This window comes from Ictidomys tridecemlineatus, chromosome 8 (assembly GCF_052094955.1).
Source record: "Ictidomys tridecemlineatus isolate mIctTri1 chromosome 8, mIctTri1.hap1, whole genome shotgun sequence".
NCBI classification, from domain to species: domain Eukaryota; kingdom Metazoa; phylum Chordata; class Mammalia; order Rodentia; family Sciuridae; genus Ictidomys; species Ictidomys tridecemlineatus.
The window spans coordinates 87135061-87162457 of NC_135484.1; the positions used below are offsets into that span (position 1 = coordinate 87135061).

At 33.0% G+C, this 27397-nt stretch overlaps 1 protein-coding gene across 11 annotated transcripts in view; it reads right to left on the reverse strand.

Moving 5' to 3' along the window:
- Fam135a (family with sequence similarity 135 member A) overlaps nucleotides 1–27397 on the reverse strand; it is a 104263-nt gene that overhangs the window by 72418 nt on the left and 4448 nt on the right. For 9 of the 11 annotated variants that reach the window (XM_021732562.3, XM_021732565.3, XM_021732563.3 and 6 more), the window contains 3 exons: nucleotides 23214–23287; nucleotides 20875–20990; nucleotides 6948–7027 (listed from right to left, as the gene is read on the reverse strand). In XM_021732562.3, coding sequence (XP_021588237.1) covers nucleotides 6948–7027; nucleotides 20875–20951 — 157 coding nt within the window. In that variant the 5' untranslated portion in view covers nucleotides 20952–20990; nucleotides 23214–23287. Of the gene's footprint in view, nucleotides 1–6947; nucleotides 7028–20874; nucleotides 20991–21116; nucleotides 21233–23213; nucleotides 23288–27397 lie in introns of all 11 variants that reach the window. The other 2 variants (XM_078019788.1, XM_040282903.1) reach the window with 2 other exon arrangements.

Below are 27397 nucleotides of genomic sequence, written 5' to 3' on the forward strand. Positions count from 1 at the left end.
GAACATTCAAGCAAATAATTTCAGTACAATGTGATAATCTCTTAACTGTCTATTTCAGAAAACCAAAGCAAATGGCAATGTAATTATCATCATCTCTTTAAGCCAGTAAAAAGATAATGACAATGACAGAATGAAGCTCTTGAATCTGAGGAAAGCAAAATAGAGACTTATAATGCCAAAGATTAAAGTTTCATAATCCATGCAAAGTTTACTGAAAGATAAAACCTTACAACTTGAGACTAAATGGCTGTTTAGATTATTTGGTTACTGATAATGGTAATAGATTATCGATATAATATGAATTTTATCCAGTTAACTATTTGTTTGCACTTTATTTCCATATTGTTCTTTAATGTGCTTAATATTTGATTGTTGTAGAATTACATTTCTGAGAAAAATTTCATAACATGGTAAGAGCAAAAAGAAGTATACAGAAAGTGTAATAATCACACAGCAGAGGAAACTTTTAGTTGCCTTAGGGGAGTTATTTGTGGTTTAAAAAAAGAAGTAATAAGGAGGGGAGAGCCTATAAACTATATGAAGTAAGTTAGAACCCATCATATTTGAAAACTAGAAGTGGTTCCATAGAATCCACAGGGAGAATCTTGGGAAATAAAATTACATAGGTATCCTAGAGTTAATCATGAAAAATCTTAGGAATTCAGTAGAACTATCCCAACATGTTAGTGGCTCTCAAAAGAGGGCCCTGAAGCCGGGCACAGTGGCACATGCCTGTAATCCCAGGAGCTCAGAAGGCTGATGAAGAAAGATTGTAAACAATCTCAGCAATTTCGTGAGACTCTGTCTCAAAAAAGAAAAAGAATGCCCTCAAAGTTGGTTCTTAGAAAAAGTTCAAGGAGAAAATAGGGAAGAAAGATATGATTCTGTCTGCAGCAGTTCAAAATATTTGCACCTTTAGTACAAGTGGCCAAATAACCATTGCTAAGACAAAGCAACAAGATAACCTTATTTGTTACAATCCTCATATGAACTATGGATTTTGTTTGCGCCATTTAAGGCAGGGAAGCTGCTTTTCTGGGAACTCCTGGGTGAAATTCCCCAGTTGGAGAAAGACCAAAACACGGTGGCACCCTGCCTTAGCTCACGGCGCTAGGTTCAAAAGCAACTGCCTAGAGATGGGCATAACTTGCCAAGCTCCAAACAAATTGTTTTCCCCACTCTCATATTTTCCTGAAGAAGCTCCTTCCGGAGTCCCTTTGGGTGTTCCACTATAAATAAAGCATTCATGGGCTTTTCTCTGTTATGTTCAGATCTATCAGGTCTCTTCCACTACATCAGAATTGCAAGTCTAAATTCACAGTTTTCTCAATAACAAAATAACTAGCGCTGGGGATGTGGCTCAAGCAGTAGCGTGCTGGCCTGGCATGCGTGGGGCGCTGGGTTCGATCCTCAGAACCACATACAAATAAAATAAAGATGTTGTGTCCACCGAAAACTAAAAAATAAATATTAGAAATTTCTCTCTCTCTCTCTTAAAAAAAATAACTAGACATTCCATGTCTTTTTAGAAACTTAAGATCATCCTTCTTTATGTTGGCTATTCATTTCAATTTAATGAACGTTTTCCCTCTATGCTCCCACAAAAATGCAAATGTTGTTTACTTCTTTTCAACCATTGGAGTCCTTTTATTTGGTACTGGGAATTGAACCCTGGGGCCCTCAACCACTGAGCCACATCCCCAGCCTGTGTTTGTATTTTGTTTACAGACAGGGTCTCACTGAGTTGCTCCAGGCCTTGTTAAGTTGCTGAGGTTGGCTTTGAACTTGTGATCCTCATGCCTCAGCCTCTTGAACCCCTGGGATTACAGGTGTGCAACACCACTTCCAGCCAACATTTGGAATCTTAATGAAGAGTTACAAACAGGATATGAAATAGGAAAAGTCTGAAAGGTGGGGAGATAGAAATTTTGAAAAAAAGAAGATTTCTTATATATTTATTAAAAATGAGGGGTCTCTCAGCATTGCTAAAATAGGACACAGAGCTTAAAATGTATATTTTAAATTACAGAGATGGTCAGAGAAAGGAAGTAATATCTCTTTTAAAAGGTAGACGGTGAAGAAGAGAGGAAGTAGTATAAATAAGATAAACTGATTTTTCTCTCAATGAAGCCTATTAACAATGTCTATATAGAGGTAACCATCAGAACTAGAGAAATAGCTAAAAGTTATTGCATTTAGAGAATAAATTAGGGTTTTCTATAGCTTTCTAGATTAAGAGATATTTTAACCATTTGCCTATAATTAGATAAAAAATATTTTCCGAAGATGGAAAAATTGAAAAGCGGACAAAACAAAAAAATACACTTAATTTTAAAACATAATTCATAGTAGAAATGAGAAGTTATTCTTTAAACATTTTATGGAAACTGTACATATCATTTCAAACTGAATGAGTGTCTTACAACCAGCAATCCTTCTCTGTTGTCAAAGTCCATGAAAGTTTTCTTATTAATCAATTTCAAAAGCCCTATAAATTCTCATTGTCTTTCATAACTGTCATTTTCAATGATATCAGTTATTTCCTGATCCAAATCTCTCACTGTTATCAAAATCTTGTGTTGGAAATAATTTAAACCTATAGCAAATAAGCTGTGAAACAGCATGTAATTCCTACTGCAACTCACAGATAGAAAACAATATTATTTCTTCTTTTTCCTAAGAGTTCCAGAAATATTTAGAAGGTAAAGGAACTATGATAAAATACATTATCTATGGAAAAACATTGAGATGAAAAGTATAAATCAAAGTTAGAAGAAAAATAGGATGGGTAATAAAAAACAGAGAGAAAATCCAAGCACTCAGAAAAAAAAGAATTTTTAGAAAATAAGTAAAAGAAAATTGACACAAAGGATAAAAAAGAAACTATCTTACATAAAGATATTTGTTATCAAGGATGAGGCTAGAAATCAAAGTATTTAATAAAAGAAAGCTATGTACAGAAAATTTCTGAAGACAAAACACTTTTGAAAAGATACCTTTTCTTAACAAATTTACTAATGGATCTAACCAACACTTGTGAGCCTCTTAGTATGATGCCACACTCCATCAATCTACTTCCCTCTATGATTTTCATAGTAATTTAATACTTGACATGATAAGGGATATTCTGGGTACACTGGCAGGGAATATCAGATTACTTTACCATATTCAGATTACCTTACCATAGAGGCATCCAGAGGTAAAATAAGACTGAAAATCTGTGGAATCTACATCCACATAAAGATAAAGCAATCATGTTGGAAATGGTCTTGGCTGATGAAAAATAGTATGTCTCACAATTTGTTCAGGGTTACTATTTGTATAGCTCTGCAAATGACATTCTACTTTGTTATTGCTTGCTATCAGGAAAAACAAGATGTTCTAAACTGGGAGATTTAAAAGTAAAACATGTCAACACAATTTGGAATAAAAAGATCTTGAAAAGTCACATTTGGTCTTATATTTCAGACAAGACAGAAAAATTTTGTTATTTTGACAAAGAATGAGGAAAATGTTCAAAAGATATTCTCTATATTTTTTTCTCTTGTCCATAATCTAGTTACTGTGTTACTATTTTGACTGCTGTAACTTAAATAAAAAGCATGTAATCTCTTAAAATTTTCTGGTATAACAACGCTATTAAGAACAAATCTACAGTTAATGTTTCTACGTATATGCTAAAACTATACCTTACTAAGGTTATTTTCTTAAACCATAATTTCTTTTATAGAATGCTGTTTTCCATAAACTATTTATTTTTTTAAAAAATATTTTCTTTCCACATATTAGTAAACTAACAGGTCATCCATATTTCACAGTCATGGTTGCTATTAAGTCATTTGATAATTTATTTATGATGCCCTTCCTTACTTTCAAATCACCAATCAAAAAGCAGAGCTAGAGAAAATGTTTCCATAAAGTTTAGATCAGGATAACTTTTCAAGAAAAGAGAAAATATAACATTATCATGAAGTAAATATGTTAAGTATTTACTTCATATTCTTCATTACTTCATATTTGTTTTTCATATTCAACCAAACTAAATACTGATATTGTTAATTTTATCTTCTACACCAACCTAAATATCTGACAAGATTTAACTTTCAAATGTTAGATTTTTCCCCGTCATTAATAATATGGTTATTAATTCTAACATCCACATATTTTTTTGAAGTTACTACGCGTAATACCATGCCTAGTTAAAATTTCTAGTCCTCTGAGTTAGTCATTTAGAGTCTGAGAAAAATAAGGTAAAAATAATTCTATGAATAAAACAGACACTAAATGATAAAACTAACAATTAAATGTTTCAATTGTATTATGGTTCATATACGGAATGTCCCCCAAATTCTCATGTGGAAAGCATGGTCCTCAAGGCAGCAAGGTTCAGAGGTGGGGCTTTACTGATTGGATCATGAGGACTATGAACTCATCAGTGGATTAATCCATCACACAGATAAAATGGATTAATCCACTGATCGCTGAATGAACTACTGAAAGGTAGTGAATTACTGGGGTATGCCATGGGATGATTTATTTTTTCTCAAGCATCAACTCCCTGTTGCTGCATAGCTGCCATGAACTAAGCAGCTTTCCTCTGCCATGCCGTTCCATCATGATATTTCTTCCTTGGAGCCAACCCACTACAACTGAATCCTTAGAAACCATGAGTCAAAATAAATCTTTCCTACACTAAATTGTTCAGTCTTATGTCTTATTCTCTTAAACAGAATTTTTTTCTCATTTAACTAAATAATTGCACACCAAACATTCAAAAAGCAATATTATTTTTTTTCATTTTTGGGGGGGATTCATGAAAGTGAACCAAAATACAATAATATTAACTTTAGTATATATTAATAATTCAATTCAAAAAATCTCTCAGGTCCTCACATGAGAAAACCTTCAGTTGTTTGGGATTAATATTCACAGGTTTGACTTTATTTCTCTTGAAACTTCATGATAATAAAGAAGAAACTGATTCTAGATAGGAAATTCATTACTTAAGAGTAATTAACCTGGGTGACGGATGTAGCTCAGTGGCAGGATGCTCACTTGATATGCATGAGACCCTGGGTTCAATTCCTCCACAAAAAAAGTAGTTAACCTACTTAACCTTCTTGACATCTATGTCATATACCCTTTCCATCTTGAAAAATATCTCAAAACTAAGTCAGAGATTTCTATTTTTTTCAACTGGCAATTTCATGAGATAATAATGGAGCAAAAAAATTCCATCTACTAGATTTAAAAAGTTCAAAGTAGAGTGCCAAATCTGTATTTTGTAGTACAGTTATTCCCTTTGTGTTTCTTGAAAGTAGACTTACTAAAGAAGGCCTGTTATGACAATAAGATATAACACTAAGATATATGCCAAGCTGGGTACAGTGGCTCATGCCTGTAATCCTAGCAACTCAGGAGGCTGAGACAGGAGGATAGCAAGTTCAAAGCCAACCTCAGCAAAAGAGAGGTGTTAAGCAACTGAGTGAGACCATGTGTCTAAATAAAATACAAAATAGGGCCAGGGATATAGCTCAGTGGTTGAATAGCCAAGTTCAACTCCAGGAACCCCCCACTTCCCCCCATAAAATAAATAAATAAATAAATACACACACACATACACACATACACACACACACACACACATATATATGTGCGCCAAGACAAGATGAACACCCCCGTCCTTTCAGAGAACAAGTTATCTTTCTTACATTTTTTTGATTATAAGTAACAGACTTTCCTGAGCATTTTGATAGTCTTCAGAAAGAATCAACTCTCCATAATGTCCAGTTTATCAAAATTTAACATTTCCTAGCAGTTTAATATTCATAGAATGATTAAAAACAAACATCCTAAACAGTTCAAATTCCCAGCAAACATTAAGTTTCAAAGATTGATTGGATCATGCTCAGACTAGATTTAATGTTAGGTGTGTATTATTTTTATAATGCTTTGAAAGCTAGTAATATCAGATTTACAACTGATATAGCAACTCTGTACAATGTTTCATTAACCATTCCTAAATATATGGAATAAAACAGAACGCAGCTTTAGTGTCCCTTATCTAAAATGCTTGGGAACAAGAATGTTTTTGGATTTCTAATTTTTTAAGATTGTAGAATATCTGCGTATACATAATAAGATACCTTGGGGATAAGACCCAAATAAAAACACAAATTCACTTGTACTTCATATACATCTTATATATATAGCCAGAAGGTAATTTTACACAATATATTTAATGTACCTCCATTTTGACTGCAACCTGTCACTTGAGGTCAAGCATGGAAATATCTGCTTGTGGTGTCCTATTGGTGTTCAAAATGTTTCATATTGTAGAGCACTTTTGATTTTGTTTTTTGGATTAAGGAAGCTCAACCTATATGCTGCACTCGGGAACTTAAAAATAGCCACCGATTATGTGAAGGTCATTAGTTTTAGCTTAAACACTTAAATACTGAAGTCTCTCCAAAGAAGTAAATAAGAACTGTAATAACTTGTTTATTCTGTATCTTCTTACATTGCCTTTTGGCTCTGTTTTCTAATTAGATTTGCTAGCCCAGGGAAAAATTTGTTTAACACAATGTTGTCAAAATGCATATTATCAAATTTAATCATAAAATACATTTATGATTTTAGGTCAAATTACATGTGCATATTCACTTATGTTTTAAAATTCCATCTCATATGATATATTGATCCTATTATTACTATGTTTTCATTCAGCTTTTGTAAACATTCTTCTATGTGTTCATGGTAAGAAATCCAAAACACATGATAACAAATCTATTCTACTGAGGTCCTAAATATATTTCTTACAAGGAATATTGTAATGATGTTTGGTATCTTATATTATGAAAAAAAAACAGGAATGTTTAAGAAAAGTTATTGACCATTATAATATTACTCTAGACTTGTTTTTAACTTGAAAATATTCCTTGGCTTACCTGTTGCTTGCAATAAACTGGCTTCTACTCTGTGGGGAATTCTTGGTGGAATTTTCATATATGCACGAATCTGGTAAAAACTAAAGAAAAACGAGGAAGTCATTTTAAAACAGATTTTAAAATATGCTGTTCTTCAACATCTACATATGTGTTAAAATAACAAAGTTAATCTAATACACCTGTAATCCATGCGGCTCTGGAGACTAAGGCGGAAGGATTGCAAATTCAAAGCCAGCCTCAGCAACAGCAAGGGACTAAGCAACTCAGGGAGACCCTGTCTCTACATAAAAAATTAAAAATAGGGCTAGGGATGTGGCTCAGTAGTTGAGTGCCCCTGAGTTCAATCCCAAATGTGAAATGTGAGATAATTAAGAACAAAAATCAAATGAGCTAGAGGCCTGGAATCAAAGGAAAGTAAAAATTTCTAGGAATTTTTCAACATCCATGTTAAGCGAAGGAACCTTTGTACATCATTGGTGAGAATGTAAATTGGTATGAATTTAAATTTCTTTGGATACATACCCAGAGTGGGACTGCAAGATCATATATAGTTCCATTGTGAGGCACCTCCGTATAGTTTTCCATAATGGCTTACTAATTTACCTTTCCGTCAATGGTGTACAAAGGTCCCTCTATTCCATATGCTCAGCAGTACCTGGTATATTGCTGTTGTTCTCTTTTTGATAATAGCCATTGTGTTGCAGGTCATAGTGGTTTGCGTGCATGCGTGCACGTCTGTGTGTGTGTGTGTTTGGTTCCATATGAATTTTAGAATTATGTTTTCTATTTCTGTGAAAAATGACATTAGATAAATGTAGATACTCAAGTCCCTTATATAACATGGTGTAGTATTTGCATATAACTGATATATATCTTCACATACACTTTGAATCATCTCTAGAGTGCACACACGCACACACACACACAAATGACTAATTATTGAAGACCTACCTATGTGATAGACAGTGGGTTAGGTACTAAAAATATGGGGAAAAAAAACACAAAAAAGCAAAACGCTAAAAGTAAATACATTATTTTAAATGAAGTTTACTTTTCACTTAGCATTTATGAAAGCAATCTATTATTGTAAATATATGTTTTATGAAAAGCAGTGATATTTTGAAGGCATAAACATTTAAAATGAACATAATGTTAAAATGTGCATGTTAATAAATTTTTAGAAAAAATATCAAGTAGAAAAATCAAATTTAAAAATAAAAGGATAAAATACTTCTATTTTAAGGGCTGTTAGGGTAGGTTATTCAGAAGAACCTCTTGCTAAAGACAACTAAATTTATAATGTAAGCTATAAGAATATATCTTATAAAATTACTGAAGAACTGACAAGATAGTATGGGTATTACCAATCCAAATTTACAGGAAGAAAAAATAGCAATGAGGTGGGCAAAGCAATGAAGCTGTTTTTGTTCTGAGAGCATATGCTGATATATTTCAGAGATCTTAATCTTGATTTTTAAAACCTAGATAATATTCTCAAAATATAAACAATTTAAAAATAGAAAACAACAAAAACACCAAAAAAGAAAAAAAAAAAGGATAGTATGAATAAACAGCTTACAGAAAAAAGAATGCAAATCATTCTCAAATATGTGGATGTTCAACTTCTAATTTATAACTAAAAATGAAAAAACTATAACAGGATATCCTTTCTCACCTATCAGACTGACTAAAATTCAACAGTTGGCAAAACATTCTGCTGGAAAGGGTGTTGGCAAATAGGGAATTCTCCTACACTCCTGTTGAGAATGCAAAATGGTGCAATCCCATAAATACAGTAATTTGACAAAAGGAGTAAAAGCACATAGATAAAAGCCTTTAATTTAGCATACCACTTTTAAGACCATATCCCAAAAATACTATGGCAAAAATTATTAAATGATATTTGAAGAAGGCTATATTCATTGTATCATTAATTGTAATAGCAAAATGATAAAACAAAAAACAAAACATTCATCAATATAAGAATTATGAATAAACAAGGGTACAACTCTACAATGATGCAACCATGCAAACATAATAAGGACTGGAAGTATCAGTTTATCCAAAGGAGTGACTTCTAAGATAATTTTAGCGAAGTACAGAAAGTATGTATACTATGTACTTATGCTGTAGGTTATAACTATTATTTGCTTATATTTTCTAAAGTAAATAAATGAAAGAATATAACAACAAAATAATAAAAATGAAATAGCTACCTATGGAGAAATAGGAAGGACAGGGATGAAAAGAAGATCTCAATACACTGGACTTAAAATGTTTTGATTTGGAATCATAAAGATTACAAAATAAAATTAAGTAAAAAGGAAAACAGGGCTGGAGTTGTGGCTGAGCAGTAGAGCGCTTGCCTAGCACATGCGAGGCGCTAGGTTCAATCCTCAGCACCACATAAAAATACATAAATAAAATAAAGGAATTGTGTCAAACTACAACTAAAAAAAATTTTAAAAAGGCAAAACAGTAATCCCTAAACAACCCTAAAACAAATTAACTTAATGTTATTTACTTGATTGCATTTTTAAAAAATATTTATTTTTTAGTTGTAGGTGGACACAATACCTTTATTTATTTATTTTTATGTGATGCTGAGGACCGAACCCAGTGCCTCATGCATGATAGGTGAACACTCTACCTCTGAGCCACAACCACAGCCCTAGTTGATTGCAATTTTAGAGAATTTTTTCTAGTAATTTTAAAAATATAATTTTGACTGTCTTTTTTCCTTATAGGATATATCTCAGTAATAAAAGAGATCCATAGAGAAATTTCAAATATTTATTGTCTTGGTAGTAATGTTGCTATTCTTCCACAGATATGTCTGTACACATATATAAATAAAGCAAGTAAATATCAATCTATGTTGCTGGGAATCAAGATTTGCACTGTAAGTAAAAAAAAATACTAATATGAAATAAAAAAAGGAAAATCTCATAATCTTAAATTAGAATTTGGAAATCAGTATAAACTCATGATGTATTTTCTCATAAAAATGTATCTGCTAACCCTGCCTTTAAAGAGGCCTAGAAGTAATGATCCAACAAAAATATATTCATTTAGCACATATGATTTCATACTATTTCCCAATAAAAGGAACTGGGGCTCCTTGATTGATTCTGGGTTTGGAGCAGGGAATGTTATTTAAATAGTCTGGAGTAGTCTGAGAAGAAAGCAAGAAAGCTATCAATTAGTATGTGGCTTGTTCAGTGGAAAGTTCACCGAAACCAAGCTGAATAGGGATTCCTTTAAGCATCAAAAAGAATGATGATGCAATATTATCATCACAAAGTTAAAAATTCATGAGTTCATAATGACATTAAATAAAAACTGACCATATTTGAAAGATATTAGAACATAATGCAAAAACTCTGGGCAAACTGAATTTCAGGGCAATAAAATAGATAATGAGCCAAAATTCTTCAGAGAATCCCAGTTAATAATGCCAAAAGAAAACCCAGTATTAGAATATCACAATTTGTAACTCTTAATAAAATGACTATGGGCAAAGATTTTCAATGAATAGCATCTATTAAATGATAGGGAACTTCATAATGTATCCATCACGTTTATAACATCTGAAAAGATCTTGCAACAAGAGAGAGAGACAGGTGTTAAATGTCCTCTGATGTAATAAAACAGGAAGTACACACTACCACTTGAGGATTCTTTTCAAATATTTTACTGGGATTTAGGGGCTGGGGTTGTAGCTGTAGTGGTGGAGAGTTTGCCTATCATGTGTGAGGCACTGGGTTTGATTCTCAGCACTACATATAAATTAAAAAAAATAAAGTTCTATCAACAACTAAAAAGAAATTTTTTAATTCTCTGGGATTTAATTAAGCCTCTAGATTAGACCACCAATCATAAAGTTTTTAAAAATCTAAAAGATGTGTAAGCAAATGAAACCTATAAATTTCTTGTGAATATTGATTTAAATAAGTGAAATTTACAAACACATGTATAAGATGACTGAGGGAATGTGAACATAAATCTAATTATTTTATATTAAGGAACTGTTTTGAAAAAAATTCAGGTAAAATAATGACTTTGTTAACAGGATAAAAACAAAATTCTATCTGTAAGAGATGGAATTTTACTGAAAAAAGGTTGAGGGTACTAATAAGTGGGAAAAAAAAAAAAAACCTTTGGTGAGGTTAGGAGATGTGTGTGGGTGTCTGAAACTTTTCATTAAAGAATAAAAAGTGGCTTTAGATTGGTATTGCCCTAAAGGTCTGAAAGAAGCTAACATAAAATCCCTTAGGAAATATAAGCTTGAAAATACTGGCAGAGATCAGATCATGAATAGAAATGACATGAGACATCAAAAGGAGAATATACAAAAACCAAAACATAAAAGAATGGATGTAAACACATATATATCAATAACTACACTAAATATAAATGGGTTAAATACTCCAGTTAAAAGACAGTGATCTAGAAGATGTAAAAGGTAAATCCCATTATTGTTGTTTACAAGAGAAAAATATGAAAATACAAGGAAAAGGAAGACATGAAGAAAAAAATAGGGAAAGGTATATTTTGCAAGTGTTATCAAAAAAACACTGTCATAATATCAGAAAATAGCAAAGTTTAAAGCAACAGCATTGCCAGGCTATAAAATAGGGTACTTTTATAATGAAAAAAGGTTCAACTCACTAAATAAACATTTTCTTCTTTTTTTTTCATTTTTTATTTTTTGGTACAGGGGTGCTTTACCACTGAGTTACATCCTGAGTCCTTTTTATTATGGAGACAGGGTCTTGCTAAATTGCTGAGGCTGGCTTCAAACTTGCAATCCTCCTGCCTCAGCCTCAGGAGATGCAAGCACAACAGACACAGGCCACTGTACCTGGCTCTAAACAAGCATCTTAAATTTGTAGGTATCTGTTCCCAAAATATGGGATATAAATGTTATAAAAAGAAAAATATTGGATTTAAAGTGTTAAAGGCTGTCTTTAAGCAGGAAAACTCAAAAACAATTTGAGTTATATGGACACGAAAAAAATGTTTTTTTTTAAATTTTTTTTCTTATTTTTTTTTTTTTTAAAGAGAGAGTGAGAGTGAGAGTGAGAGAGAATTTCTTAATATTTATTCGTTAGTTTTCGGTGGACATAACATCTTTGTATGTGGTGTTGAGGATCGAACCCGGGCTGCACGCATGCCAGGCGAGCGCGCTACCGCTTGAGCCACATCCCCAGCCTGGACACGAAAATTTTGAATCGTTTGTATTTGTCATTTTGTTCTATACTGTCTATTTTTAATACTGCTTAGTATTTACATTCCTCCCTTTGATATGTTGTCTCTAATTTCCTTCTATTGTAAAATTTTTAATCTTGTGTCAATCACCTCTACTTAAATAGAAGTTATCAATTCATATATGACATTATAGAGAAGGAATCATGGTTTTTAAGGTTGTAATCTGTTATGATTTAGATGTGGGGTGTTCCCCCAAAAGCTCCCATGTGAGACAATACAAGAAAGTGTGGAAAAGTAATGATTGGGTTACAGCCTTAACCTAATCAATAAATTAATCACTGATGGGATTAACTGAGTGGCAACTGGAAGGAGATGGGGTGTGGCTGGACGAAGTAATTCACTGGGGCATAGCTATGGGTATATGTTTTATATCTGGCCAGTGGAGTCTTTCTCTCTGCTTCCTAAGCAACATGTGAGCTGTTTCCCTCTGCCACACTCTTCTGCCATGATACTGTGCCTCACCTGGATCCCTGAAGAATGAAGCCTGCCTTCTACGGATTAAGATCTCTGTAACTGTGAGCCCTCAAATAAACCTTTCCTCCCCTAAAATTGTTCTAGTCAGATCATTCAGTCACAGTGGCAAAAATAACTAACATAATCATTGTCAATCAATCAAAAAAGCAGTCAAATTTTTCTTAATTTTTGCTGATAGTCCTTTAATCAAACCATAAATTTCTATGAGTTTAATGACCTCAGAACCATAAATACAAAGGATTTGAGATAATTTGGTTTATTGAGTTTTCCTAGGTTTTTCTAAAAGGATTTAAGCTTCATGGTTTTGTGATGTTATTAAAATTAAGAATACAACCTTCAAATCCATATTCTTATTCTTGATTTCCACATCTTATGTTCTTTACTCTATAGTAGAATATCTCTAGACACAGAAATGATGCCAGTTTATAACTAAAAAGAGCAGTAGTAGCTACAAAGTTTAAAACTAAACTGTTTTAATCCAAAAATAAAATAAGACAATATAAAAGTATTCTTTTCAATTTATTTCCCAAACGATATTTTCCTCATTATTAGTAGTATGCAAGATTATTGAATATTCCAAACATACCTAAATCAAATCAAACTGTTATAACATTTCATTTGTATTACTAGAGAATATTAAAACATGAATTAAATTGACCAATCAAGAGATACAGACTGGCCAAATAGATTTAAAACAACAGCAACAATAAACAAGACCCAAATGTTTGCTCTTTATTAAAAACTCCACTAATAATTAAGATATTACAGACTAAGCAATCAGTAAAAGAAAGATATATTACACAAACGGAAAGCAAAAACAAGTGAGGAGTAGCTGTACTAATATCAGATAAGGCTGACTTTAAATTGAAAACTGCAAAAAGTGACAAAGACATCATTACATGTTTATAAAAGAATCACTCTAGCAAGGAGACATAGTAATTGTAAACATCCTTGCACCCAACACAGGAAGTGAAAGATCCCAAAAAATTATAAATTATTGATGAAAGAAATAATAATTGAGGACACAAGAAAAATGAAAAGATACTCCATGCTCTTGGAATGGAAGAACCAATATTGTTGCCCAAAGCAAACTATAGATTTAATGTAATTCCCATCAAAATAGCAACAACTCTCTTTCTTTCCCTCTCCTTTCTTTTTTTTTGAGGAGGTGGAGTGGGGGATGCTTGGGCATGCTACACAAGTACTCTTACCACTGCCATATTATCAACCCCTAATGTCCTTCTTCAAATAGAAAAAACAATCCTAAAATTCTTTCGGTACAATAAAAATCCAGAATAGCCAAAGTGATCCTGAGTGATTAAACATACGCACACACACACACACACACACACACACACACACACACAGCTGGAGGCATCACAATATCTAACTTCAAAATATACTACAAAGCTATAGTAACTCAAGCAGTATGGTACTAGCATAAAAACAGACATGTGGAGCAATGGAACAGAACAGAGAGCACAGAAATTAATCCACGCTCATGCACCCAACAGATTTTTGAGAAGCAACCAAGAACTCAATGCAGAGAAGACACTCTTCAATACATGATGCTGGAAAAACTGGATATACATATGCAAAAGAATGAAACTAGATCTCTTTCTCACCTTACATAAAAATTCAACTCAAAATTGATCAAAGACCTAAATGTTAAACCCAATATTATGAAATAACTTCAAGAAAAAAACAAGGCAAACACTTTGTGACAATGGTGTAGGTAAATTTTTTTAAGACAGGATTATGAAGGTAAAAGCAAAAAAGGTAAAAAATCCACAAAGGGATTATATCAAAGAAAGAAACTTCTGCCCAGCAAAAGAAATCATCAACAGAATTAAGGGAGAACTTACAGATTGTGAGAAAATATTTGTAAACTTCATCCTACAAGGAACTGACATCCAAAATGTATAAGGAACTCAAAAAGCTGAACATCAAAAACAAACAAACAAACAAAAATCCAATTAAAAAATGGGCTGAAGAACTAAACAGACATGTTTCAAAAGATGACTTATAAATGGTGGTCAACAAGTACATGAACTAATTAATTTCACTAATCAGTGAATTGCAAACCAGAACTACAATGACTTATTTCACACCAATTAGAATAGTTATTATAAGAAAGACAAAACATATATGCTCATAGGGATGTGGAGAAAAGTAACTTTTGTACAATGTAAATTAGTACAGTCGTTATGGAAAACAGTATGGAAATTCCTCAAAAGATGAAAAATAGATTATATTATCTATAGACTAAAAACAGACTATATGATCTATTCCACTATTTGGGATATACTCCAAAGAGATAATGTCATTAACCACAAAGATAACTGCATCCCCATGTTTATTGTAGCACTATTCATAACAGTGAAAATTTGCAATGAATCTAAACACCCTGCAGGGGATAAATAAATAAAAAATAGTAGCATATTTATGAGGGAAAAATTTCCCTCAGTTTACCAACTAACTGAAATTGCTGTGCTATAATTTAATCCCATTATCTTATCTCCCATGCCAATGAAAACAAATGTTCAAACAGCAGTTTTTTCCCCTAATATTTAAAAGGTAAGCTGATATGGTAGGACACGCCTGTTAATCCCAGTGGCTCAGGAGGCTGAGGCAGGAGGATCCCAAGTTCAAGGCTAGCCTCAGCAATGTAGCGAGATCCTGTCTCAAAATAAAGAATAAAAAAGAATGGTGATCTGGTACAGTGGTAAAGTGCCTCTGGGTTCAATCCCAAGTACCAAAATAAATAAAATAAAAGGTAATATTTCCTCTTACTTTGGAGGCCTCTTAACAAATACATTTTGAATAATCATTTAGGAAGTTTGCCATCTTGTAATCATATACTTCTAATATAGTAAAAATCAATGTATATTACTGTTTATAAGACATACATTTACATTCCATTTAATAACATATTTATGATCAATGCTTTAGAATTTCAATTTTTAGAGTTTGCACACCTACTACATTTAGCAAAATTGACAGGAAAATGTTAAAATAAAATATTTTTTCTTTAGATTGTTAGTACCTGAACTATTTGTTTATCGTTAAGGAAAAACAATGTTTAATTTTAGTAAAATTAATTACCATGAAAATTAATTAGAAATCGGCTCATTTCTAAAGACAAAGATATTTTAAATAATTTTTTAAGACCTTAAGACTAATCTATTGCACCCAACAAATGTAAGCAAATATATTATTTTGCAAGTCAATCAAAGGTAAGAATTGATAAACCCAGATTAGCCTGCTGGAAGATGAGATGACAGGGCTGAGGAGTCTCTTTGAAGGCCACTTTATACCAACCAGCCTACAGCTAAACTGCCAGCTGAACAGATGCATGATCAAACTTACAAAGGCCCAGCCAGCTCTAACCAGCCTGTACATTAATGAAAAACAATGATGGGTGTTGCTTTATTTTTACTTAAGGAATCTTTGATTAGTATAAGGACACCCACTTATCCTGATTTGCCTATAGTAATTCTGATTTTCACCTGCTGTATGGACATATTATCATAAATAGGGCCTCATTTCACTATAAAAAGTATACTGATTTGTTCAATAAATCACATGGTCCTCCTAGCATAAAAGTTGTATTTAACTTTCTTTTTGAAACTTGAATTACTTATACAATTTACAAGTGGTTTAAGATTTTAAAATAGATGCTCTGTAATGTACCCTTGTCTCTATTGGCGTTTCTACAATTGAGACAATCAAAAAGAAAAATTAACTATTAAGTTAACTAAGTTAGAATCTTAAATATAGTAGTGTAAGTATTTCCTAATTTTAGAATCTTAAAGAGGATATTAAGGGGGGAATAAAGTATATTAATTAACAAGATTATTATTAAGGAAGCCAGACAAATGAATACAGAAAAAAAGTCAATGTCTTTTTTTGAACTAAAAAATAACCAATTAGAAACTATAATGCAGGAAAACATTTGAACTAGAAAAAAAAGATAGTCAATTTACCTATGAAGAATCCAACATATTATGTACAACTATAATGCACTAATAAAAAATGTAAAAAAAGAAAAAAGAAATTCAACACAATGAAATAATGACTAAAGTAAAGCTGTCTGTTTTTCTTATTTCATATCTTGTTTCCAATACCTGATAAATAAAACACTATTTTCAAGGGATCATCTTAAGTAATGGAATATGAGAAATTAAGAATAGCTATTTATAAACAATGTTTTGTTAAGCTCCACTATAAAAAATAGAAAGAAAGCTGCAAAGAGCCACAAAAACATATTTCTTCTATGCGTTATTTTTTCAGGGAAGTAATGCAGTTTATTCTGTTTAGACTAGTCTTTCATATATAAGATAAGCTAAAATGGACTGTGACATTGCTAAATTTTGTAGAAGTGATACAATGAGAACTAATTTTTAGGATGTATACAGAGATGCAACTGGCAGGAAAAAATAAATATATACCTAGTTTTTCTGTTGTTGGAAAATCTGACTACATAAATTATTTCATTTCTATCAATTTCTCTTAGAATTCATTTACTGAATTATTTATAACAGGGTGTCAAAAGTTATAAGAGAAACATTAACATGATTTTATTAAGCAAGGTGGTTTTACATATGAATGAACATTTATTAGACAAAAGAATAACATGGTTTTACTTCAAAAGAAAAGTAAGTAATTTTCCAAGTAAATTTCTTTACTTGGAAAGAAAAGTAAATTTACTTGGAATATTATTTGTTGTATTAAGTAATAGTTACAATGTATAATTTAAGTTTCATAACATTTCATAGTATAGCTTGAATGATTTTAATTTTATAATATTTTGTTATAACTTTGTAATATAAAGGTCAGAGGAAGCCACATGCATATGAAAAGTATCTTCTAAATGGCAGTTAATGGTTTTCAAAGAAATTGTTTTCTAGCTAAAGTAGTTCCTAGACTCAACTCCAACACTGCATTTTAAAATAAAGATGAGCTTTTAGAAATCACTTTTTCAAAGAATAGGAATATTTTTCTCCAACTCTTACATTTGAGCTGGCCTTCCTTATGAGTTATTGTGAGAGACCAATGTGACTGAGTCAGACTCCCTGGCTGGGTGCTGAGGCACTCAGTCACAGAAATGTGGCAGAGCTTTCCCCACCCTTCTTGAGTTCCAGAGATGGTGTCTCTCCTGCATGGATGTGTCTTGCTACAGCCCCATGGGTGGAGCTACGCTCACCTGTTCCTTTGTAATATAACCCCTTGACCTGTTTAGGATAGAAATTTCCATGGACGTGATTCTGCAATCTGCATTTGGGGTAAAATTGGGAGTTCATAACCCACTACAATCTAATGTATGAAATATGTCAAGAGCTTGTAATGTTGTGAACAACCAATAAAAAAAAGAAGAAAAAAAAAAAGAAATTTCCATGGAAGTGCCTTGTGTGTGTCCCCTTCTCTTACTGTGCCCTTGGGTGTGGTCTACCCAGATGTCAGACAACCTGCTGACAGTGGACATCATGAAGACAGATTCAGCTCCCTGAAACCTGACCCTTGCCTCATTTGAATAGCTTCTCCTCAATAAAAGGGGTCAGCCTGTGCTCTCACTCTCTCTCTTCTTGTGGACCCTTAAGGTCAGAGGAGCCGTCACAGCGACCCCCCAAAAAAAGACATTTGTGTCTCTTGTGTGGTTATTTTGCGCAGCTCAGTTAACCCAATTTACCTGGAGTGACCCCTGAGCCTTTTAATCGCGAGAACAGAAACCCGACAACTTTTCTTAGTCAGTACATTGTAGCTGAGTTGTAATGTGTGTTGGTTCTAAACCTAGGTATTAAGAAGTCTCCTTGCATGGTTTCTTTGTCTTTGGACCCTTGCCTCCTTCATGAGAACACGCTACAGAATGCAACTAGAAAACAGAGCTGAGTCTGCCCAGCTAAGCTCATTCTGCATCGGTTAGCAGCCAGCCAACCTGCTAGCTGACTGTGGATTCATGAGTGAACCCAACAAAGATTAGTCATGCCAGCCCAGATCAGCAGAACTATTCAGCTAATCCACAGACTTGTGAACAAAAATTAACATTATTGTTGTAATGGCACTGAAGCTTTGTGTTTGTGGTTTGCTATTAGCTGCTGATAACTGCTGATAGCTGCATTACTGTAGCAAAATATAACAAATACAGAAATCAATAACTAGAATGTGTTAACTTGATGTGTGCTATATAGCAAAAACTTAAAATAAGAGGCACTGACTTTGGGGCCAAAATAACATTTCGGTTACAGAAGGTGGGAAAATACGAGAAAATTCTAGGAAACTGGAAAAATGCCAACCCATATGATATAGTTATGAAATATTCTACTTACAAAGAAGTTAGACAATGTACCTAAGAAACTTTTGGAACTGAGAAAACTAATTTCCAGGCAGAAAGTTGAAAAGGCTAACTAATGGCTCCTTGTTAAGTATAAGGTTAAGGAAAGGTTCAAGAAAGAAATGAGCAAAGAAAGAGCTAGTCATTTTATAAGCAGAATCCAGAGAGAATATAGAAGAACCAGGACTTACTAGTTGAGAAATAAAGCTGTTTTGTTTCCATTCTCTTATAAGACTTTTAAAGTAACATGAAATCCTTGGACAAAGATCAAATCAAGGATATAACTGTAGGGTTTTCCCTTAAGATCACTAAGACAATTAAGGCAGGCTCTTAGCGTTTGGCAAAATGGTTTTTAGGATGTGTATGGTATGAGCTCACAGAATTCTGATTCCCAAGTAGTAGAAGTTTTATCTAGAGACTAAGAAAATTTCAAAAACAATTTTGGATATGGGTATTTTTAAAGCATGGAATAGACCATATTGGGCACACAGAATCCCGAAAAAGGTTTTTTAGTTTTCTCCAGTACTGGGAATTATACTCAGGGGTGCTTTTCCACTCAACTACACCCAGAGCCCTTTTGAATTTTTTGAGACAGGGTCTTGCTAAGTTGCTGAGGCTGGTCTCAAACTTGCAATACTCCTGTTTCAGCCTCCCAAGTACCTGGGACTATAGACACGCACCGATGCGCCCCGCCACATTCTGTCACCAGCCTTGTCTGCTGGCCAGCCCTTTCCACTTGCTTGGGTAAAAGACTACAGCAGAAATGACAGTGCTAATTCAAAGGGCCTTGCATCTTCTGCTCCCTTTCCTGAACTTCCGCCTTGGCCATGAGAACAACCCCAGGTTAGCCTGCTGAAATGTTAGACTACATGGAGCAGAGCATATCATAGCTGTTTTTACTTTTTCAATAATTAGATGGCAAAGCCAAGACCAAAAAAAAAAAAAAAAAAAACCAAACTTTTATCCTACCACTACCACCTCTCAGTACAGGCCTTCAGATTTATATCTGGAGTTATTGCAAAATGTCTCAGAACTATTCCCTATGCTTCTATTTCTTCTATAACCATTAATCTATTACAATCTTCATCATGTAAATGTTTGTTGTAACAGTGATAATTTTATTCTTACTACTGATGATTACCTAAATCCATAGTATCATCTCTTCCTATTACAAGACCTTCAAAAACAAAATGATGACTACCTAAATCCATAGTATCAACTCTTCTCCAGACTATTACAAGACCTTTCTTCTGTAATTCTACTAGAAAATATCCAATTTCCTAAACATTTTTAAAAATAACATGCTCATTCCTAATTTCAAGACTTGGTTCCATTATTTTGATTCACACTGTTCTTTGCCAGTAAAAGGATCCCACACTTCAACCTTTGCCTGTCCAATTCTTATTCACACTTTGATCTTCTCTCTCCATATGAGTTTCCCAACAGACTAACCCAGAAATATGTCCTTTTGTTCCAATATCTAAAGCACTTCCTGTATATACTTATTGAAGTTTCATCTTGTGTGCTTTGTTATTCTATTAACTTATTTTTCTCACTACACTAAGCTTTTGAAGAGCAAAAATGGGAATCTTACATGTTTTCATTAAAGTCCTCTTAATGCTCAGTACAAATTCATAAAAGCATGTTGAATATATCAAACGTCATCACTAACTCCATGTGAATAATTCTCAAATATCTATTTAACAAATGCGATTTCTCAGAAAATAATTACTTGAATGTAACTTACTGTTTTCCTTTTAAATGCTGGAACAAAAATATGAAATTAAATTTAACTTAAAGCTTTACATCTATCTTATGCAAAGTACATAATTTTAACATTAAAATACATACCCTCTCTGGAATAAATCCACATTGTAGAACTTATTTAGCTCTACGGAAAATTCTACCATTGCTTGAACTTCAGTCATTTTTAATTTATACCCAGAAGACAAACCTGGAAACAGCACCTTAGTTAAAGAAGGGGAGAAAAATATCATGAGTAGTACAATAAAACTGCCGATTTATAAAAAACAGAATAATTTAAACAAATTTCAGAATATAATACATAAGGAGAAATTAAAAATGAAACACACTGTTGGGTGTGGTAGCTCACTCCTGTAATACCAGCAACTTGGGAGGCTGAGGCAGCCAAGTTCAAAGCCAGTCTCAGCAACTTAGTGAGGTCCTAAAAAACTTATTGAGACCCTGTCTGAAAATAAAAATAAAAAAGGGTTGGAATATGGTTCAGTGATTAAGTGCCCCTAGGTTCAATCCCTAGTACAAAAAAAAAAAAAAAAAAAAGCAGCAAACTAGTTTAGTGTGCCTAACTTAGCCTAACCCAACTAAAGACACCAAAAATCTATACTCATCAAATAGCACTACTTTCTATAATTTGAGATTTGTCCTCTTGTTGGGACCTCTGCTGACCACGGAAGTGCAACTGGGGAAAAAGAAATCCCCAGTCTTGTGATTCTGGTTTTGTGATTCTCCATGTACCTGACAGTTAGAGCTTGAGAAATGGCTTCCATATACGTGCCTGAATGGCCCCAAGATATGCCTTCCACAAACACAAAGAATAACTCCCCAGCAACGGGGCACACATACCTAATGGGGTATTGTTTCTGTAACTAGGGAAACGGGGCTCTGTTTCTGTAACTGGGTTGCCTAGGCTACCCCAACCTGGGGGACTCTCCCATCTCTGATTGGCCCCTGTCTTTGCACCCACCTCCCTTCTCCTCTCTCTATATAAGTCCTCTCCCTCCACAATAAACTGAGTTGCTGCGCCATCTCGGCTGACTCAACTCCCGACTCGGTGTGATTTTTGCCAGGCAGGGTGGCGGGCCTCACCCTCTCGCTCAGCCCAGAGACACTCACTAGCTGGTCTAGTGATTCTCCCCAACCTCTGTCGGAGGGCGGTCCAACATCCTCTTAAAATGTTTCCCTTAATGATATTTGTGTGAGAATGAATACAATACATGACTAAAACAAATTCTTGATTTTATCTCAAAAATAAGATTTTTTAAAAAAATTTAAGCCACCTAATTATTATGTAAAGTAAGACTAATTATTATGTAGTCTTACTTTATACATAATGGTAATATACCAGTCAAAATGAGAATTTTTTTAAATCCCCATTTAAATCCATGAAAGGCTTTTCTCTGTTAAGAGTTCTTCAGTGACTATTTATTTTTAAAGAAAGAAAAACTTTTTTCTACATTATAAAAGACTAAAGTATTCATTTTCAAAGGTTAAAAAAAATAGCAGAGGACCAAAACAATTCCATCCATTAGTGTATATACACACACACACATATATATATATATATATATATATATATATATATATATATGGTTGGTACACATTCTAATGTTGCACATTAGTATAATTAGTACAATATTTATAGAAATGGAATCAAATCACATGTACACTTTATAATCTACTTATCTCACTTAATTTTCTGATGGACATATAAGTCAATAAATGTAATTGCACAACATATTTTTAGTTATAGTTATTATGTAACTGTGGACATATTATAGTTTAGACACTCACCCACTATTGGGTACTTCAGTTCAATCTTTTCAGTATTTCAGAGAAAAAAAGTAGCAATTATTCTCATCAATAGACATATTTTTCAGCAAATTAAGGTAAAAAAATATTGGTAGACAATTCTGTATAATTTTTTTGGTATTTCTGCATGCCTTACTCGTAGAAATGCTGACAGCCTTTGTTCCAGACTATTTTTTATATACAGTTTATATAGATGCATGTATATGGTCTTAAAACTCAGACACAGTGTCTTATACTAAAACAAAGGGAAGATCTGTTTACTGTCCCATATAATAAAAATAAAGTCTCCCCCTTCAAGGCAAAAGTCAGATGGATTTATTGTCCATATAACAGATTAGGTTTTCTTTGCTCAGGGTTCCTCTCCTGTGAAATAACCTACTTATATGCAGGTATCAACTGGTACTTAAGGTACTGCTTTAAGTGTAAACCATCTTTGTTTTTGATCCATGAATTTCAGGTCTTCTGCTAAAATCCATAACATCAGGGCAGGCTACCTTGCTAGCTTGCAAGTAGGGTAAAATCTCAGATCCTTCATGGTTCTTGAAACAGTGCTTCCTTAAAATTTAGCAAACATTCAAATCCATCATGAATTAAGTGTAAAAGAAATGTCATATCCTTACCTCTGCTGATCAAAACTTCATTTTAACATTATTACTTCCAGTTATTGCTTCTTGTTACAAATATATTGTTCCCCCTATGAGAGACAAACAATAAGATCTCAAACAAAATAGCAGACTTAAAAGAAATCTGTATATGCTAAAATAATTAATATTTTAAATTTATATAAAATATCTATGTCCTTGATAAGGCTTGGAAAAAATTATAGTTTCACTAATATCACTAATATCAACACCAACTCTATTAAGGATTCACTTATGCATAATGTAAGTATAATAATAAGATACTTTATTTTCTTAGTTTAGAGGTTCGAAACAATCTTCATTAATACCAAAGATTTAGAAACATTAATTCTTAAGATATAGAACTCATCATTTTTAAATAACTCTAATTTGTAAAATTCCATATGTATGTCTTTGTATCTATATATGTGTGTACACATAAAAAGAGCTATTTAAAATATTTTGACAGAAAAATTGCTTCATTTTGCTATACTTTTTTTCCCACATTTCAAACAATACTTAACACAGAACTTTTTCTCTATAAAGGCACTGACTTTGCCAACTTCCAAACTGCTATTTTCTACTTTAATACTTGCCTCATTAATAATTATCAATGTACCATCTTTATAAAAGTCATTCCCCATTTCATAGAAAAAACATCTAAGATATCATTTCTGACACACACACACACACACACACTTTCATGTGGGCAAGGTTTAGATCATGCTCTGGTTCTGATTCTGATTCTGACTCAAGTTTCGTCAAGTCTCCAGGCCTTAGCTTCTCAGATATAAAACAGATATCCAAACACTTAAAGAACACCAACTACAGGCTAGGAATTGCAATAGATACAAGGTATATAGCTCAGTTCCTGATCTCAAAAAGCCACCTGTCCATCAGGAAGCAATAAATACATGTAAGTATAGGACAATAGTTAAAATACGGGCTTAGGATTTGAATCTCAGATCCAATATTTTGGTAGTTTTCTTCATACCCCTACCACTCCTACCACCTAAATCATATAACAATGTGAAAGAGAAATAAACTTTTCTCATTTAACTATTTAAGCTTTCTAATTTAAGCTATTTACAGTTTGGGATCCTAATTACTACAACTTGGCCTCTTCCTTAACACAGAAATTATTATCAGAATCAGAGTAATGCTATAACAAAAATCCTTAAATATATGGTACCAGCTTAGTCATTTCATACCAGCCAACATGGAAACACACTACTGGAATACTAGTGATCCACTGTGTGGAAGCAAAACAATTGACAAAACTGTTGTCTACAATAACCTGCAGAAACAGATGTCCACAAAAAACCCACACCCACCAGAAAAATATATGAAAAGTGCCACAACACTGGATGTGTTGGTGGTTTTGTTGCATTTATATAGGCAAGAATTTGACTAGCGGATAGGCGAAGGTGGAAAGAAATAGGACAGAAGAAATGTGGGGCCTTGCAGTCACCTGCCTCAATACTCAACATCCAATTAGCACTCTTCCCAAAGGAATTCTTCTTAACAAAATAAAGTATCTAGTGCTATACTTTAGATTAAGGATGCTGCCATCTCACCAATGCCTACTGTTTCAGATAATTTCATGACAGTGGTTATTAAAATGAGAGATGAAGATGTGCTTCATTAAAACACGTTATGTGCACAGAAAAAAAAGAGAAAAAAGGAGGCATATGGAACATATCTAATTACTGTCACAGAACTAAATGGAAACAAACAAAAATCCTGTTACATTTTGACAGAATTATTTTTGTTAAATTACAAACTAACCTGAAAAGACTATAACTGTGTAACTTACAAGGTGGCAAACCTGCGGTAGTAGGAAATAGGATATGAAAACTATATACCCTAAGTGGGCAAATATCTGGTGTAAATTCTGGCCACCTAAGTTGGTTAAGTCTGCATTAATTAGTTTAGTCTGAATAGCTGAGCTACAGTCTTACTTTTTAATTTATATTTTGGTTCATTTTTGGTTGGCTGAGGCCATGACACCCTACCCATCCTTGTAAGCTCCTTTCTGCAGGAGCTAAATATGCTCAGTCATTAGATTATATGCTCCTGCAAATGGTCAAGCCACCTGTCAGGTGCCTGACTCTGAAAATCACCACCATTCAGATGGCTTTTAACTTTTTTTTCCCCACAGTCATTCACATGTATAACACACTTAGCTGTCACTTAAAAAGTGATCCACAGCAAAACTAAGCTTTTCAGAATCATTACGGTAAAGGGGACACATATAGTAAGGAAAATTACCTTTCTAGAAACTTGCTGCTGCTCCTTATTTACCAAAATGAACTTTGGATATAGTTCATATCACCAGCCATACGCTATGTTGCATAAATTACAGAAATATTTAAGAAGAGAATACTAAATTCTTCTGAAACTGAGGCAGAAGGTTGCTCTTCCAAAGGAAAGATAATGAGAACAGCTTGATATACAAATTATATTTTTAAAAGATGTATGTTTCTCTATTGGTAATACCAAATATAGATCAAATAGTAATATAAAATAAAAAGCAAACATAGGTACTTAAAACTTGTTGGCCTACCAACTCTTAGACCAATAGCTTTTAGTATGTTATTTCATTTAACTCTCTGTAAGAGCTAATATTACTCCATTTTATAGGAGAGGAAACTAAGAAGCATAAAGTTTATGTAATTCATGCAAGCTCATACGGTAAGTAAATTTAAAAAAGGACAAAAAACTCAAGAGTCTTTATTTGTACTTGCAAAATTCTGAAATTCACACTTGAACTACTTACTCTAGGAAGTAGATATAATGACCATCAAGCCATTAAAAAAAAGGGCTATCCAAAGAAAAATTGAAGTCGGAATGCAACATTAATGACAAAAAATGATAGCTATATTCAATTTGTCATGTAATAAACACTATTTCTAAATTATAAAATCCTAATTTCTCACAACTTACAGACACATCAAAACTATAGTTTTAATGGCTTTGTCTCTTCCAATTTCTTTTAAAATTTTTGTTTAAACAGCTGTCTACTGAAAGGCAAATACACTGTTACCAATTTTAGAACTACATCTGCATTAAGAAGTAAGCATTCTCAATATTGGATAACTGTGTTAATACCATAAAAATCTTATAGGAAAAAAACACAATTTTTAAACATAATACAAAAGGAATCATAGTAATCTCTGAGAGTATTTCCATGGTTCACTTAACATGTAAGAATGAAGTAAAGAAAAAGAGGAAAAACTTTTATTGCTCATTATGTGACACTTAATAAAAGCTACCTCTCAAAATTACCAAAACATAGTTATTTCCATTAACAGGAAGAGAAACTTAGAAAGAACCACAAGCTATCTTCTGTTGCTAGGATCTGTCCAGCAATGCTCAAAATATTTCCTCTTATTGGTTATCAAAACAGAAAACAAAGCTAAGAATCAGAATTAAAAAAAATTATAATCCACTTCATGAAAAATAGAAATTTCTAAGAAACAGTTTTCTGGACATGTTTTCCATATTTTCTCAAGTCTACCAGTAAGTCTGATATTAGACAGATCTGAATTCTAGTTCAGACGATATAAGCAAGCCTCATTTTTTTCAAATGCAAATAATACTTATGATTCTTAACTCAAAAGATAAAGCTTCAAGAACTAATATACATAAAGCATTAATCATTGCACTTGGTTCATGGTACTCAATAAATAGCTGACACTGTGATTTTTATCTTAGTTTTTAGGATTCCATGCAAAGAAATGTCTATTCAAGTAAACAGTTTATTATTTCAATTGCATGATTTGAAAATACATTCATTTATAGGCTAGAGGACCTTAAAAGAAGAAGGTTGGCTTCAATCTTTTTAGATGCTGGGTTAACTAGGGAAAAAATAGACAATGAATATTTTGGATTGGCTTCAATTGAGATCTTTTTAATGTGCTGGGGGAAAATAGACAATGAATATTTAAAAAAAATATTTTTGGTCATAGATGGACATAATACCTTTATTTATTTTTATGTAGTGTTGAGGATCGAACCCCGTGCCTCTCACCTAAGGCAAGTGCTTTATAGTCTGAGCAACAACCCCAGCACAACAATGATTTTTTTCAACTACCTACTCAAAGACATTTTTCTACTGATTTCACTAGCATTTCCCTGGCTCACAATCATAGAACATTTCAAAATTCTTCTACCAAAATGGG